At 42.8% G+C, this 16,813-nt stretch overlaps 1 protein-coding gene across 1 annotated transcript; it reads right to left on the reverse strand.

Annotated features, from left to right (window-relative positions):
- Window positions 1-7,108: 7,108 nt before the first annotated feature.
- Window positions 7,109-16,803, reverse strand: TERF2IP (TERF2 interacting protein). Its single transcript, XM_047789810.1, has 3 exons — window positions 16,010-16,803; window positions 10,902-11,026; window positions 7,109-8,478 (listed from the first exon to the last, which is right to left on the reverse strand). Exons 1-3 carry the CDS (start codon window positions 16,686-16,688, stop codon window positions 8,077-8,079), a joined length of 1,206 nt encoding a protein of 401 aa, XP_047645766.1. The 5' UTR covers window positions 16,689-16,803; the 3' UTR covers window positions 7,109-8,076.
- Window positions 16,804-16,813: the final 10 nt, after the last annotated feature.

Genomic DNA, 16,813 nt, shown 5'->3' on the forward strand with positions numbered 1-16,813 from the left:
CAAATAAGATCATGTTCTGAGGTACTGGAAGTTAAAATTTCAACATGAATTTTGGGGGAACACAATTCAACCCACAACAATACTCTCTCAATAACTGCATTAAAGCCTTTTTGTAATTATATCGCTGCACTATTAAGAAAAGATTATTATGACTAATTCAAATTTATTTTGTTCAATAGGTTCTCCTTTAGTCAACCTACTTAGGTAGCAGTTTTTTTCTCCTATAATAATCACTTTTCAAGTATCTTCAACAGAAATACAGATTTAATAAGACTTGCAGGAGGAATGGCTTTCTATGGTTAAGGCAGGTGGGAGTGAGAAAATCAAGGTAGAATATTGACAAAGGATGGACTTCCTATTATCCATCCCTCCAAACTACACCCCACATCTCCTAAGGAGCCCTCCAGGTTGCAACTATTCAAAGATGCTTCTCGGAGTTCTCGCCGCGGCTCAGTGGTTAAGTAACTTAACTAGTATCCATGAGGACGTGGGTTCAATCCCTGTCCTTGCTCAGTGGGTTAAGGATCCAGTGTTGCTGTGAGCTGTGGTGAAGGTCACAGACGATGCTTGGATCCCACACTGCTGTGGCTGTGGTGTAGGCCAGTAGCTACAGCTCCGATTTGACCCCTGGACTGGGAACCTCCAAATGCCTCAAGTATGGTCCTAAAAAGACCAAAAAAAAAAAAAAAAAAAAAAAGCTTCTCACACCTCCACCCCCTCAAGAGAAAACCTCCTCCCACAGAAATGCTCCATATAAAGGCATACAAGAATTTTAATACATTCAGACGTTAATATCTCTGTCAAATCCTTAGGACTATCATTGGTGAGGAAAAAACATGAAAACGATCTTGACCAAAAGAGTATTTCACGGAAATCATAATCAACCGAATTCCACCTCACTCCTCCACCCAAACCAGGAATCATAAACTAAGGGATATTATTATCATTCATTATTAAATTAAGAACTGAACAGGACTTAGCTACTAAAAAAATCTCAACTGTTCCAGTCACATAAATCTCTTAAAATAGCTGCTGACAAGCAGGACTTGGCAGAGATGATAGATATTAATATTTTCATTAATAACACTAGAAATTTATATTAAAAATTTCATAGGTTCTTTAGTTATCCTTGCACAGAAACCTTGTGAAATCTATGCCTAGAAGTGCATTATAATCAGATTTATCAATAAATCAAAATCTTAATCAGAGAAATATACCTTATTAAATATTTCAACCAACACATAAGCCTATCAATATTGCTCCCTGAATAAACGGATTTTTTTTTTAATTCAAAAGCATTTTAACTTATGGGCCTCTCACTAAAATCCTTCTAAGTAAAATGAAACGTCAAAATAAATTAACAAGAAGTCTCATGGGTTAAGAATCCAACTGCAGCAGCTTGGGTCACTGCAGAGGTGCAGGTTCGATCCCCAGACAATCAGTGGGTTAGAGGATCTGCTGTTGTCGCAGCTGTGGCTCAGATTCAACCCCTGGCCCAGGAACTTCCATATGCTGTGGATGCAGCCATAAAATAAAATAAAAAATTAAAGTAAGGGTTTTTATTGTTCTTCTATTGTCCTTAACATTACTATGAAATTTTAAACAACTATCCTATTGTTATTAAAGAAATACAACTCAAAGTAACATATTTGGCTGTCCTCTGTCACAGAAATCTCTCTACATATGATAGCTCCTGAGAAAGAGTATCTCTACATATTATCATTATTACTATCAGGGTGTTATTGTAAAAATAAATCTCTGAACATATTAATTGACTGTACCTTTCACCAAAACTATAAATATATGCCAAGAAAAAAAAAAAAAGGTAAGTGGATACTATTATTTTAATGTTATTCCTATAGCAACCATCACTAATTTATTTGATTTAAAAGGTGAAAAACCCCTATGGTCATTGGGGGATTAAAAAAGTCAAAAACCACTTTAATCCTTTGTCCATTTTATAGAAACATCTCTGAAAGAAATATATCTTGCAAGGTTGAACTTCAAATAAATTGGAGCTATTGTTTTATTATTTCCATCAATAAACTTTTTTTGACAGTATTAAATGTCCATAACCAGCATTCCCATTCACAGAAAATCCCCCTTGACAAGAACCAAAAACATTTTTTTTTTTCCCAAAGCCACACCTGTGGCATGTGCAAGCTCCCAGGCTAGGGGTCAAATCGGAGCTCCAGCTGCTGGCCTACACCACAGCCACAGCAAGTACAGGATTCGAGCCGCATCTACGACCTATACCACAGCTCATGGCAACACCAGATCCTTAACCCACTGAGTGAGGCCAGGGATCTAACTCACGTCCTCATGGATACTAGTCAGGTTCCTTAACTGCTGAGCCACAAAAGGAACTCCAAGAACCACAAACATTTTAAATAGATTTGGCTTTACTACTACCATACTTATTGAGGAAGAGACACAACTAATGAAGGTTCCTGGCCACCAGGCAGCGTGAACACCCTGTAGCTTTACCACAAGGAGTGAATGATCGCTTCTGGAAAAAGAAACACTGAGCATCTGGGAGGCACCAGACCCTATAGGTTAAAAGTCGGACCTGCTGGCCCCTCACAAAGGACCTGTTAAAGTAGACTCCACATTCAGGAGGTGGGGGAAGATCAACGGAGGAGAGGCACGGATTGAGCATGACCCTAAAGACTGAAAAGGGCACTTCCGGTGGGCTCACAGAAGGAGGGAGAAAATGTAAAAATAAGGACAGAGAAAAGGCTGGACTGTGGAGAAAGGATTTACCATTAACTATGAAGGCCCTATAAAAATCAAGGCATTTATAATTGTACCTGGCAGCCAATGAAGGACAAAAACTGATCATCTATTTTATTTCTTTAACCATAAGATGTATATGTGTGGCTATGTACATATACATATTTAGATATGAGCCCAAGACATACAGTCTGTAAGTTCACGAGGGTTTAAATGTTAAGAAGTAAGTATTTCCACAGTTCATCTGACCCTCCCTGGTCCCCCTGGCCTAAATAACCAGGCTTGTTTACCCAATGAAGCAGGGACATAATCTCAAGACCAGGGCATGAAGTGTCATGAGAGAGACATGAGCATCTTTCCCCAGATTTAAGGCCAGGACTGTTCAGGAGTCCATCTCAGGCAACTTGCTCCTTTAAAAAGTCCATTTGCGGAGTTCCCATCATGGCTCAGTGGTTAACGAATCCGACTAGGAACCATGAGGTTGCAGGTTTGATCCCTGGCCTTGCTCAGTGGGTTAACGATCCGGCGTTGCCGTGAGCTGTGGTGTAGGTCAGACAAGGCTCGGATCCTGCGTTGCGTGTGGCTGTGGCTTAGGCCGGTGGCTACAGCTCCGATTAGACCCCTAGCCTGGGAACCTCCATATGCCGCAGGAGCGGCCCAAGAAATGCCAAAAAGACCAAAAAAAAAAAAAAAAAAAGTCCATTTGCTATATTGCTTTGCTAGGACTACCATAAAAAAACATCAGGTTAGGTGGCCTAAACAAGAAAACGTTTATTTTCTCACCGTTCTAGAGGCTGAAGTCCACAATCAGAGTGTCTACAGGTTTTATTTCTTCCAAGGCCTCTCTGCTATGCTGATAGCCATCGTCTTCCTGGGTCCTCACATGGCCTTTCTTCTGCATGCATGTCCCCGGTGGGCCTCTTAGTGTATTCAGATTTCTTCTTCTTGAGTTTTATTTTCTTAGATTCAAGTGCACAGGCTCTGGCTTAGGTTTTGGTTTACAAGGCAACCAAAAGCACTAGAGCTACTCCAGTCTAATGGGCTCCTTGGTTAACTATTTTAACACCTGTAAAAATCTAAAGTTTCCACTGTTGGCTTTAAAAATGTTAGGAAATAGGAGTTCCCATTGTGGCTCAGTGGAAACGAACCTGACTAGCATCCATGAAGATTCAGGTTCTATCACTGGCCCTGCTCAGTGGGTTAAGGATCTGGTACTGCTGAGAGCTGTGGTGTAGGTTGCAGACATGGCTCGGATCTGGCATTGCTACAGCTGTGGTGTGGGCAGGCAGCTGTAGCTCTGATTCAATTCCTAGCCTAAGAACTCCATATGCCACAGGTGTGGTCCTAAAAGCAAAAAAAAAGGGAGTTCCCGTCATGACTCAGCAGAAATGAATCTGACTAGCAGCCATGAGGAGGCAGGTTCAATCCCTGGCCTCGCTCAGTGGGTTAAAGATTGAGCATTGCTGTGAGCTGTGGTGTAGGTCGCAGACGCGGCTCAGATCTGCCATTGCTGTGGCTGTGGTGTAAGCCGTCTGCAACAGCTCTGATTCAGTCCCTAGCCTGGGAACCTCCATATGCTGCAGGTGCGGCCCTAAAAAGACAAAAATAAATAAATAAACAAAAAAATAAAACACATCATCCTTTCTCCAACTGCTTCCTTTCCTTTCCTGCTTTATTAAAAAATAATAAAAAAAATAAAAGAAAATGATTTGACTTACTTAAATCTGTATTGTAGACTACAGCTATTATTAAATACACAAGCCATGGGGCAGAAGAGTCATTAGCAAGCTTCTCTGCAGAGCCCAGATGAGCTCTTCAAATCTCTGGTCACAAATTTATAATTTCAAGTCCTAGGCAGACCAAGGTAGCTGGATGATCAGCTCGGAAAACCCCGATGTATCTTCAGAAAGGTCTCAGAACTAGTAAACTAGCAAAACTGACAGCAGCAGGTAGAAAATCAAAAGAATGAACTGGAAAGCTTTTCTTATTAACAGCTACAACTATATCAAAAGCTGCAGAACCTGAAAGACCAGAAAGATATACTGAGTGAACTTCAAAGTATTACTATTGACAGAGAAGCATTAATGGCATTTGATACAAGAAAACATGCTCAAGCAGCAAACTAAAAATCCTAAAAATTATAGGGGAGATGAGACAACAAAGAACTCAAGTCCGGATTGATGATTAAGGATGGTAATATTTGACTCCTGGGTAGAACATTTTTGCTCCTGAAAAAAGTAACTAGGATTTATCTGTACATTAAGTTCTCAGAAGATCCTAAACTCCCTTCTACCTGGGTATTCACCTCCCCTTTCAGGCCACATTCCCACGGAATGATATATAACCTACTGCCCAAGCAGGATGGACCTTGATTAATCCAAGTCAATTTCATTTACCACACTTAGAGATGGAGTTAGGAAGGGGCATGTGCCATAATTCTGGCCAATGTTATGTCTATGAGGGACTTTTGAGAAAGGCTGCCCACCACAAGAGGAGACACTTAAGGAACACTTCTTCTTCTGCTATTGGAGCCATAACAGCCACCTTTCAACCACAGGGGGAGCAGCTGACAAGACAAACCAAGGATGGCAGAGTAGAAAAATAGAAACTGGAAACCTTGCTTACTCATTATATAAGTAAGATATAAATCACCTTACAGATTAAGGCGATAGAGCTAGGTTTTCTAAGTTACATGCAATGATATGTACCTTATCGATACAGCCAGGTGGACATGTAACTCAGCAAAGAGAATTAGTCCCAAAGCAAGAACAAATCAGAACAATTCAAAGAGCAGCTTAAAGTTCTAAAACTCAAGTGCACCCACTTAAATGGAATAGGGAACAGAGGAAAACAACACCAGAAACATAGACCACTGCTGCAGAAAAAGAGAAAATAGAATGTTTCTGCCATTAATGAAGCTGTAGAGGTTATGTGAGGCGTAGAAAATTTCAAAAGCTGGAGGGAGTAACGGGGAGCCAGGAGGGAACAGTGAAGGCCCAGAACTCAAGAGGTGAAATGATGTCTCCCGGATCATAAGCCGAAAAGCAAAGCAAGACTCATGAAGTTGAGGAAAGAACACCCAAAGAACAAGAACCTGGCAGCTCAAGGCAGATGTATCTCGACTTCAAGACTTGAAAAGCTGGTCTTTGGAACAGGTGCAGCCATAGCTCAATGCTATTACCCATTAAGATCCAATTCATTTTCCGTGCTTATACTTGTGCTCCTGAAAATACTTCTGATAATTTGTTTCCCCACATACATCCCAGCCCAAGGGATGAAGTGACCAAAGAAATTACAAAACCAGATACTTCAAAATTACTGCTTTATAATGAGCACCGCAGGTTGATGTGTGTTTTGGTTTAAGCATGTCTTTTGGGAGTCTGGGTATAATAAAGCAGACCCTTTTGCACATGACTGAGAAAGCTGCAGTTTCTAGCTCTGTAAGGCCAACAGGCTTCGGTAACTTTACTAAGATACAGACAAGCTAGATGACATTTCCATTCCACACCAAAAGCAATGATTTTCATCCTAGGGTCACATCACAAAGAACACATTTTACAGAAATATCCATCACCCAGCCCTTCCCAGTCCCCACTTGAGAATCACTACTATAGTGAGCTAGTTACTACTCGGTGTATGTTGTATCCTTCCAACCTGCAAAGGAGGGGGGAGAGGTTAAATGCTTTGATGTAAGCTGGGTTCTCACAGAAGCAGACTTTAAGGACAGAACGTGAGTGTAACTGATGATTCCAGGACGCAGTACTAGGGAAATGGGGGTGTGAAATAAGAGAAGGAAGCCTATGTAGGGGCATTGATACCACTGTGGGCAATGCTTTCTTCTAAGGTGGCCACTGAAAGATGGCATGGAAACCACTGCCCACTCAAGGGGTAAGTCAAATAATCAGCTGTCACTTCTCTGGTCAGCAAAGAAGCTGAGTATGCATCCTCAGATGCCCATTTGCCATTAGCTGAAAGCTGCTCTGAGGGGGATTAACTCCACAAACTTCAAGCAGAGAGAACCTCAGGTGGGTACTTGCAGTAGGACTTCTGTTGGAGGCATGTGCTGGAATGGTGAGTGTTTAGGGGATCTGGGGTGGGCACTGATACCTTCTGTTACAGACCTGATGGTTCCTTATTGGCTTCTCTCCCCTTTGGCTCTCAGCAGTTCACCTTGTTATGCCACCTTTCACAGTCCTTGACACGGATCGTCTCTGTGCTCCATCCAGAAGAAATAGCTTCCTTCTAATGGCCTACTAGTTCTAAAATCCTTTATTGATTCTAATTACCAAGAGCCAAAAATGTTAGTTCCTTTACAGTTTTATACCTAAAAGGTTTTGTGAATACATTCAAAGAAAACACTTTGTGAAGACTCATATACAAAGTTCTATTTATTTTTAATAATGAAAGCAACACAACAAAGAGGAATTAATCCTCTAATTTTTAAATCTAACACAGTTCTTAGCACACAACTATCCTCAATAAATAAAATCACATAACTGGTAACCAAGTAAGACTTTTCTCGAGACTCTATAGAGTTTTTGTGTATGTTTTAAACAGAACAGGACAATAGGTAAAGAAACACATGCTAGAGACTGAACTGACACAGACTCAAAGAAAAGAACAGCCAAGGAACAGGGTCACCAAATATTAACATGGCAAAAGGAATATGGGATTTTCAAAGGAGTCTATAGAAATCAGAGCTCACCGGGGAATGCAAGGTTTTGGGACAGTCCATGTTCAAGGCCTTGTGATTAAATCACTCCACATTTCTAGCTTGGGGGGGGGGGGGCACACCCACAGTATGTGGAAGTTCCCAGGCCAGGTATCAAATCCATGTCACAGCTGGGACCCAAGCCACTACAGTGACAACACCGGATCCTTCAGCCACTGCACCACAAGAGAACTCCGTTCACATTTCCAGATTGATCTGGATTCTGTAACCATCTAGAGGAGCTTCTGCCAAAGGACATAAGGCTCTTTTTTCACACTATCTGAAAAGACCCATCGGATTTTCCTCCTCTGACTCTGTCACTAGCTCCTGCCACCAATACAGATAGCAGGGATTTCATTCCAGAAAAGGATTACTACTACGTAGATCAACCTCTCTCTGGTTTTCCTTTCATAAACACACTGCCAGGAACAGTTCTAAATAAATCTAACTTCTTTTATTTTTATCCTCCTACGCAACTCTACTTGGCTACAAAATCTAGGACTCAGAGAGCAACAGCAGCATTGGTCAAAAGATAAGTGTCGGCTCCAATGTAAAAATCTCTGAAGTTCAACAGTCACAAATTTTAACACCTTATCCATCAAATCTTTCTTCTTCTCTCATTATCTTGCCAATTATTTCTTTCGAAATTCAATCCTCCGAGCTACATTCTGAGCACCAAATTTTTTGACCAATGCATCTCGGGTACCCTCGTCATCTTTTTGCAAATCTAAGTCATCCTGTCGGGACCAAATGGGATACCCATCAGCCCTCTGCCCAGACTCTAAAAAGGAGGAAGTAGCCTCCAGCTCACCACTATTTTTTAGGAAGGCCTGTGTAACTGTTGACAGATCCAAGTTAAACTTTTCCATTAACTGCCGGATGATCTTAATGGCAGCTCCCACCTCTGGTGCAGAAACTTTTTCTTCTTCTTCTTCTTCCTCCTCATCAGGCTGTGTTTCTGAGTCTTCCTCAGGTGTGGGTGGATCATCATCACACATTGTTATGTGTATTTCAAAATCAGGGCTCTCGTCCACCTAAAGAAAGTGATGAATATGACCAGTTCCTAATTACCAAGTCACAAACTCTCACTCTTGCAACATCTGGTCACTCCTAACTACCACCTTCTTGCACTTTTCATCCCGATCACAATGGACTTCCTTCAGTTCCCCTAATGTGCTATATTATTCCTCCTTACATTTATCCATGCTGGATATCGGTGTACCTGTATGAACATGTATATACATGTATGTATCTGATATGGCAAGGGGGGGCATTGAAGAGGTATACATGTACTGTGTGTACATGTATGTAAAATTAAATATGGTATTCCAACAGACTAGAAGCTACATTGATTATGAAAATGTATGCAAAAAAAAAAAAAATGGGGTTCCCGTCGTGGTGCAGTGGTTAACGAATCCGACTAGGAACCATGAGGTTGCGGGTTCGGTCCCTGCCCTTGCTCAGTGGGTTAACAATCTGGCGTTGCCATGAGCTGTAGTATAGGTTGCAGACGCAGCTCGGATTCCACACTGCTGTGGCTCTGGCACAGGCAGGTGGCTACAGCTCCAATTCGACCCCTAGCCTGGGAATCTCCATATGTCGCAGCAGAGGCACAAGAAATGGCAAAAAGATAAAAAAAAAAAAAAGGAAAGAAAATGTATGCATGTGCATACACATACCTATATGTGTGTACACATGTACACATCAGATTATTTGTTGTTGCTATTTTCGGCTGCGTCCACATCATGCAGAACTTCTCAGGCCAGGGATCAAACCCGTGCCACAGCTGTAACCAGAGAGCAGGAATAACACCAGATCCTTAACCCACTGAGCCATGCAGGAAACTCCATCATTGGGTTATTTGTTTAAAATATGACTTCACTCTCAGACCATAAGCTCCACAGGGCAGGAATTCTATCTATTTTGCTCACCACTACATGCTCAATGCTTACCAACACCTTCCTGTATGACTATATTACGCCCTCCACACTACACAACATTTAGGCACATTATGAAGCATGTTATGTGAGAAGAGACCTATGTAGGCCATGTTTGAGGGTTGTTGAGAGTTCTTCAAAGCTTATAAAAAAAATGAACCAACTTTAAATTAAATGAACTTTCGGAGTTCCTGTTGTGGCTCAGTAGTAACAAACCCAACTAGTGTCCATGAGGACATGGGTTCAACCTCTGACCTTTCTCACTGGGTTAAGGATCCAGCATTGCTGTGAGCTGCGGTGCAGGGTGCAGACGTGGCTCAGATCAGGCATTGCTGTGGCTGTGGTATAGGCCAGCAGCTACAGCTCTGATTCGACCCCTAGCCTGGGAACTTCCACATGCCATGGGTGCAACCCTAAAAAAGACAAAAGTAAATGAATAAAAAAATTTTTTAATTAAATGAACTTTCAACTATTTTTCTGTTTTAGACTGAGGTCTAACCATTTTTCTTGGTGTTAGTAAGAAAAGTTAATTTACAAGATCCTTCCTCTTAAGGAAGATATGCACAAATTACAGTGTTCTTTTATTACTCATTCTTTTATGGTTATCTTTCTCTATAACTATGATGAAATATGAGATACCAACAAAGTATTAGAAATCAAGTGAATATGGAAGAGCTAAAAAATTCAATAAAGTTTTAAGTATACAAAGACCTGAAATCACTTGATAAATTATTATTATTACTATTATTATTTTGCCACACCTGTGGCATATGGAAGTTCCCAGGCCAGGGATCGAATCCAAGGTATAGCTGCAACCTATGCCGCAGTTTCAGCAACACAGGATCCTTAACCCGCTGTACCAGGCCAGGGATCAAACCTGCACTGTCAAAGACACAATGCTAGATGATTAACAGGAACTCCAAATTCTTTTAAAAATTACTTTTACCTGAGAAGCATAAAAACATTTTTAAAAGTTAAATACATGATCTTGACTGGAAAAATTACACTGAGATCAAAGTACTCAAAATGAGGTGCCTTATACTGTTTAAAAATAATTCTCCCAGGAGTTCCCACTGTGGTGTAGCCAAAAATGAATCCAACTAGGAACCCTGAAGTTGCGGGTTTGATCCCCGGCCTCACTCAGCGGGTTAAGGATCCGGTGTTGCCGTGGGCTGTGGTGCAGGTTGCAGATGTCTGGATCTGGCATGGCTGCGGCTGTGGTGTAGGCCGGCAGCTATAGCTCCGATTGGACCCCTAGCAGCCTGGGAACCTCCATATGCCACCGGTGCAGCCCTAAAAAGACAAACGACAAAAAAAGAAACAAAAAAAATCTCCCCAATCTTTTGTCCTAAAAGGTACAGGCCTGTAGATCAGTCCCACTTTCCATTTTCCTCCTCCATCATGAACTTCTTTCTCACCTTTCTAGGCCTTAAGTGTGTAAAAAGCACAGATGGGATGACTTATTTCAAAGGAGGACAATGGATTATGAAACACATGTGAGTTAACTCTAGATAACGTACCACAATCTCCTCAAACTCCCGGGTAGCTTCTACAAGCATCTTTTTGACCGCTTCTTCATTCTCTTTAATCTCTTCCTTCACAAATTCTTCCTCAGGCAAGTCTGGAGTCCTCTTGTTCTGTGGTTCTATTAAAGAGAACACCACCAGATTAGAATTAAGATTCTTTTACAATAACCAAAAACATAGTAAACACTTAGTGAACTCTGGGCCAGGGTGAACCTGCAATTTTTTCCTATAAGCAGACACTGTTTTTGATCAGAAGGGTAAGAAAAACGTAAGACATGCATGTTCAACAATTTCTACTCTTGGAATTCCCGTCATGGCTCAGCAGAAACAAATCTGACTAGCATCCATGAGGACAAAGGTTCGATCCCTGGCCTCATCAACATGGCTCAGATCTGGCCTTGCTGTGGCGTAGTCCAGCAGCTGCAGCTCCAATTCAACACCTAGCCTGGGAACCTCCATACGCCGAGAGTGCAGTCCTAAGAAGCAAAAAAAAAAAAAAAAAAAAAAAAAACCCAGAAAACATAAACAAACAAGAAAATGTCTACTCTTTTGAAAAATTACACTAAAAAATGGTGGCACTTTTCCTAGGTTCTGATATGTAAAATAAAAACTCAAGCCTAATTCATCTTTTGCTTTGTATTGATAGATTTTGCACATTAACAAAATTAGGCCATAAATTGGGTTCTCTGGGAAGCAAATTCTGAGATGTAGATTAAGAAGTAAGGTGTTGATTAGGGATTGTTCCTGGAGAAATTCCTGCTGAAGAGAAGAAAGCAGAAATTGGCAGAGAAGTGAAGCTATGGAAGAGTTCTAACAACTGAAACCATGGAAAAGTGTGGAGCTAGGGAGCCCCTTCAGAGTTGACCAATTTGGGACAAGGGAGCCAAAACGTCATAACCCCAAAGAATCAGTCTTTGGGTGCCAGCCTAAGACAAAAGGGCCTTGGGTGAGACCCGGCTCAAGACAGCTGGGGTGGAGGGGGGGCTACCACAATATACCATCTACAAAAAGGAGGGCCTCCTAAACTTAAACATCCTATTTCCCTTTTACTCTTTGTTCTCTGAGGATTTAGCTCTGCTCTTTTCCACTTAACAAAAACTGACTACCAACAGGCCACCAGTCTATGCCAGAGCCACAGCAATGCAGGATCCGAGCCGCGTCTGCAACCTACACCACAGCTCACGGTAACGCCGGATCGTTAACCCACTGAGCAAGGGCAGGGACCGAACCTGCAACCTCATGGTTCCTAGTCGGATTCGTTAACCACTGCACCACGACGGGAACTCCCACAACAGAGTTTTTTATATGAACTGTTCTGTATCCTGATTTTGGTGATGGCCTTTCCTTTTTTTTTTTTAGGGCTGCATCCACGGCATATGGGAGTTCCCAAGCCAGGAGTTGAACTGGAGCTGCGGGTGTTCATCTACACCACAGCCACGTAGGATACAAGCCGTGTCTGTGACCCACACCACAGCTCTTAACCCACTGAGCAAGACCAGGAATCAAACCCGCAGCCTCACGATTACTAGTCGGATTCGTTACTGCTGAGCCACAGTGGGACCTCCCACTGGTGATGGTTATATAAATCTACATGTGTTAAAACATTTAAGTGGAAAAGGGGATGGCAGTTCCTCAAAATACTAAACATATATCATATGATCCAGCAATCTCACTTCTGAGAATATACAACCCCCACAATGAAAGCAGGGTCTCACATAGATACTAGTACACCCAAACCATACGCGCATTACTCACAATAGACAAGATGCGGGAACAACATTGTTCATCAACAGAAAAATGAATAAACAAAATGTGGTATTAGAATATTATCCAATCTTAAAAAGGAATGAAATTCTCACACATGCTACAACATAGATGCGCCTTGAAAACATGAGCTTAAGTGAAATAAGCCAGACACAAAAGGACAAACAGCATTAGGATTTCACTTATTCCAAGTACAGAGAGATCAAATTCATAAAGACAGAAAGCAGAATCATGGCAACCAGAGGCTAGAGAAGGGAAGAACGCAAATTGGTGTTTAATGGGTACAAGTTTCAGTTTTGGAGGACAGAAACATTCTAAAGATGGATGGTGGTGATGACTGCATCACAATGTGAATGCATTTATTGCTACTGAAATGAACACTTAAAAATGGCTAAAATTGTAATTTTACAATAAAATTTTTTTTAATTTTTAAAATATGTAATCATGTATCAAAATAAGTCAATTTTATTTTATATAAGCTTAAAACAAAAAGCCTTTTCTTTTAGAGATATAAGCTAAAATAGATAAAATGGGATGATGCCTGGCACTGGTTTCTAAATAACCCCAGAAGCCAGGATGAAAGGTACAGACGAAAAAAGTTGGCCACAACTATAATCAGGTGAAGCTGGGTTATGGGTACCTGCAATATAGTTCATTCTACTACTTTTGGAAATGTTTGAAATTTTCTATAATAAAAAGTGGAAACAACGTATGGCTCACATAATGAAACATGCAACGAACAAGAAAAGAATGAGACAAACAATGAACAAACACACAAAAGCTTCAAGATATATTAAAAAAAGAAAGCTAACTGCAGGAAGAACTGCTGTCTAGTGCGGTGTTATGGTGAGCAAAAAGGACGAAGGTAGGAGACCATACAAAAACTGTGGTTGTCTCTGGAGAAGAAGCAAGGAGAGAGACATGGAGCAGGGAGACTTTTCACTACTGTATTCTTTTACACTTAAGAGTATATTGGGGAGTTCCCATTGTGGTGCAGTGGTTAAGGAATCCGACTAGGAACCGTGAGGTTGCGGGTTTGATCCCTGGCCTCGCTCAGTGGGTTAAGGATTCGGTGTTGCCGTGAGCTGTGGTCTAAGTCGCAGATGCGGCTCGGATCTGGCATTGCTGTGGCTGTGGCTTAGGTCGGCGGCTACAGCTCCGATTAGACTCCTAACCTGGGAACTTCCATATGCCGTGAGTGCAGCCCAAGAAAAGACCCCAAATAAATAAATAAATAAATAAAGTTCTTCATGTTTAAAAAAAAAAAAAAAGAGTATTATCTGTATGATAAATCCCTAGAAGCAATACACGGTTTAGGTTTACGGGGAACATGTGTTTTAAATGTTGTCAGATTGTGTCAAAATTTCCTCCATTGAAACTGTACTGTTTTCCTTCTATTAACAATGTAGGGGTGTACTTGTTTTCATATATATATCATTAACTCTGAATGTTACTCATTTTGTTAATTTTCCAGTCTAATAGATGTGACACTGCCTTGCTCTGATTTACTTTTCTATAAAACACCACCACACACATTTCCATTTCCATGGGTCAGAAGTCCAGACAGTCCGTGTACTGGTCCTCTGCTCAGGGTCTAACTTCCTTTAATTTAAACAACATCTCTGCATTTGTTTAGTAGCCGTTTATTTATTTCCTCTTCTAACTTTCTGTTTCATTTCCTTTGCTCACTTTTCTACCAGTTTTTCTTTTACTTACTATCTTCTCCAAGCTCTTTGGACATTAAGGAAACGAACTCTGTTTCAATGTACTGGTACTATTTTTCCAGTTTGCTCTCTGACTTTATCATGAGAAGCTATAAATTTAAAATAATCAAATACATAAAAATTTTTTTAGTCTTCCTGGTTTCAGGACCACCTACACGCTACTATTAAAAAGGAGTTCCCTTCATGGCTCAGTGGTTAATGAACTTGACTAGGATCCATGAAGATGCAGGTTCGATCCCTGGCCTCACGCAGCGGGTTAAGGACCCAGTTTTACCATAAACTATGCTGTAGGTCACAGAGGCAGCTCGGTTCCATGTTGCCGTGGCTGTGGTTTAGGCCAACAGCTACAGCTCCAGTTTGACGCTCAGCCTGGGAACCTCCATATGCCACAGATGCTACCCTAAAAAGACAAAAAAAAAAAAAAAGGAAAGAATTCAGCTTACTTAGTCCCAAGTTCTGACTGGTCTACTAGACATCTCCATACTACTAATTTAAAAATCAGGGCCCTACATGATCTCCTTTACACATAGCCTGTCCGCTCTCCTAGAATTCTCTCTCTTGCTTTATTCCATCCCAGCCACACTGGTTTCTTGTTGCTACAAGTACACACCTCAGGGCCTTTGCAGTTACCATTCTCTAAGCCTGGAACGCCCCGTCTTCAGATAATCACCCGGCTAGCTCTTTCATTTCCTTTGGTCTGTGCTTAAGTATCAGTTTAAAATAGGTAACTTCCTTTCCCACGCTGCAGAAAACGACCTCCTCTTCAGCCCTTACTTAGATTTATTTTTCTCTATAGCACTCACTAAACTAGCATTTTAAGCAGGGAGTTTTAGTGTTTCTATCCCAGCAAGATAAGTGTCTCAAGCTCAAATATCTGTTGAATGAATTTCAAATGTCACTTTTACCGAAACCAAAACAAGAGGAACAGTTTTTACCTCCCCAGACCTCACCTGTGATGCAACAGCCACATAAGAATAGGGAAGTGGGAAGAAGTATGCCTCTTTGAACAAAAGGGTCAGGTTCAACTGTCAATATCCCTTATATCAGAAGTGAAGCATCTGACCAGCTTTGCTGTATCCTAACCACACATGAATCCCAACATTCAACTCAACTGCCTTAGAAACTCACCTCACCTGAGCGAAACTAACAAAACCATTTCCAATTGCTGAGAACCTTCTATGTGAATATGCATCTGTTTCAGCCAAGACATTACAATAAACTGGTCTGGCAGGGCTTATGCTGAATTTCCTTAAACACTGGAGAATTGTTTTTAAAAAGGAGTCTGTGAAATCTCTCTGAAAAGATACCCAAGAAGCTGGTTCCCCAGTGCCTCGCGGGATGGGGGGTCGGGGCGGGGGAGAGACTTGGTAGCTAATGGGCAGGAAAAGGGGGAGAATTTTCCATATACTCTTTTTGTACCTTTGTAATAGCGAACCCTGTCAACATCCTAGCTATTGGAAAAGTGAATTCAAGATCAGAAAATGGTGTAGTTTTACCCGGATGTCAAAGGGGGGCGGGGCGGGGGATGCTACCAAAGACACAACATGGTCGCCCCTCGGGACAGGAACGACGCCCCCGCCCCCACGCCGCGCAGGTGCCAGCGACAGGCCTCACCCCCGCTGTCAGCAGCCTCGGGGTCTTGCTCAGCTTTCCGCTTGAGTTTCTGCGAGGAAGGGCTCACGGGGGCCTCCCCCAGCAGGTACTTATGCTCCTGGCCCCGTAGGCGCTTGAGGTAGCGGTCCTTCAGGGACTGCCACGAATGCTGGGTGAGCGAGCTCTTCTCCATCGCTTTCCACAAGGCGTTGCCGGTGACCGAGCTGGGCGAGCGGGCATGTTCCTTCACGTAGGTCAAGATGGCCACGTCGTCCGCGTCCGTGAAGCCGATCCGCCCCGCGTGCGACTGCGGCTCGGACTCCGCGGCGGCGGCGCCGCCTCCGGCCTGCCCCCCGGGCTTCGTCTCTGGGGCCTGGTCGTCCGCCGGAGCCGGGCCCAGCCGGTAGGCCTCCAGCTCGAGCTTCTCGTTGCGCTCCACGCAGTCCAGGATGTACTGCGTGGAGATGAAGTCGCCCGAGGCCTCGGCTGCCGCCTCCCCGGGCTGGGCCAGCAGCACGGCCCCCGGCTCCTGCACCCGGCACAGGGTGCCGCCGCCGTGCAGGATGAGCGTCGAGAGCCGGCGCTTCGCCGGACTGGGACGCACGTAGAAGGACATGGAGCTGCCATCCTCCCTCACGAAAAGAGTCGACGAATGGGTAGGCCCATTGGGGTCTTTGCCCAAATCCATTGCCTCCGCCATAGCGAACGCGCAGCGGAAGAGCTGCCCCCTAACGAGCGTCTGGCGCACGGAGCCCCACTGCCTGAGGTAACGTACCAGATGCCGCGGCTGCTGGCCCGAAATGCGCCTGCGCGACAGCTGCGCGT

The sequence above is a fragment of the Phacochoerus africanus genome, chromosome 8, assembly GCF_016906955.1.
Source record: "Phacochoerus africanus isolate WHEZ1 chromosome 8, ROS_Pafr_v1, whole genome shotgun sequence".
NCBI lineage: Eukaryota > Metazoa > Chordata > Mammalia > Artiodactyla > Suidae > Phacochoerus > Phacochoerus africanus.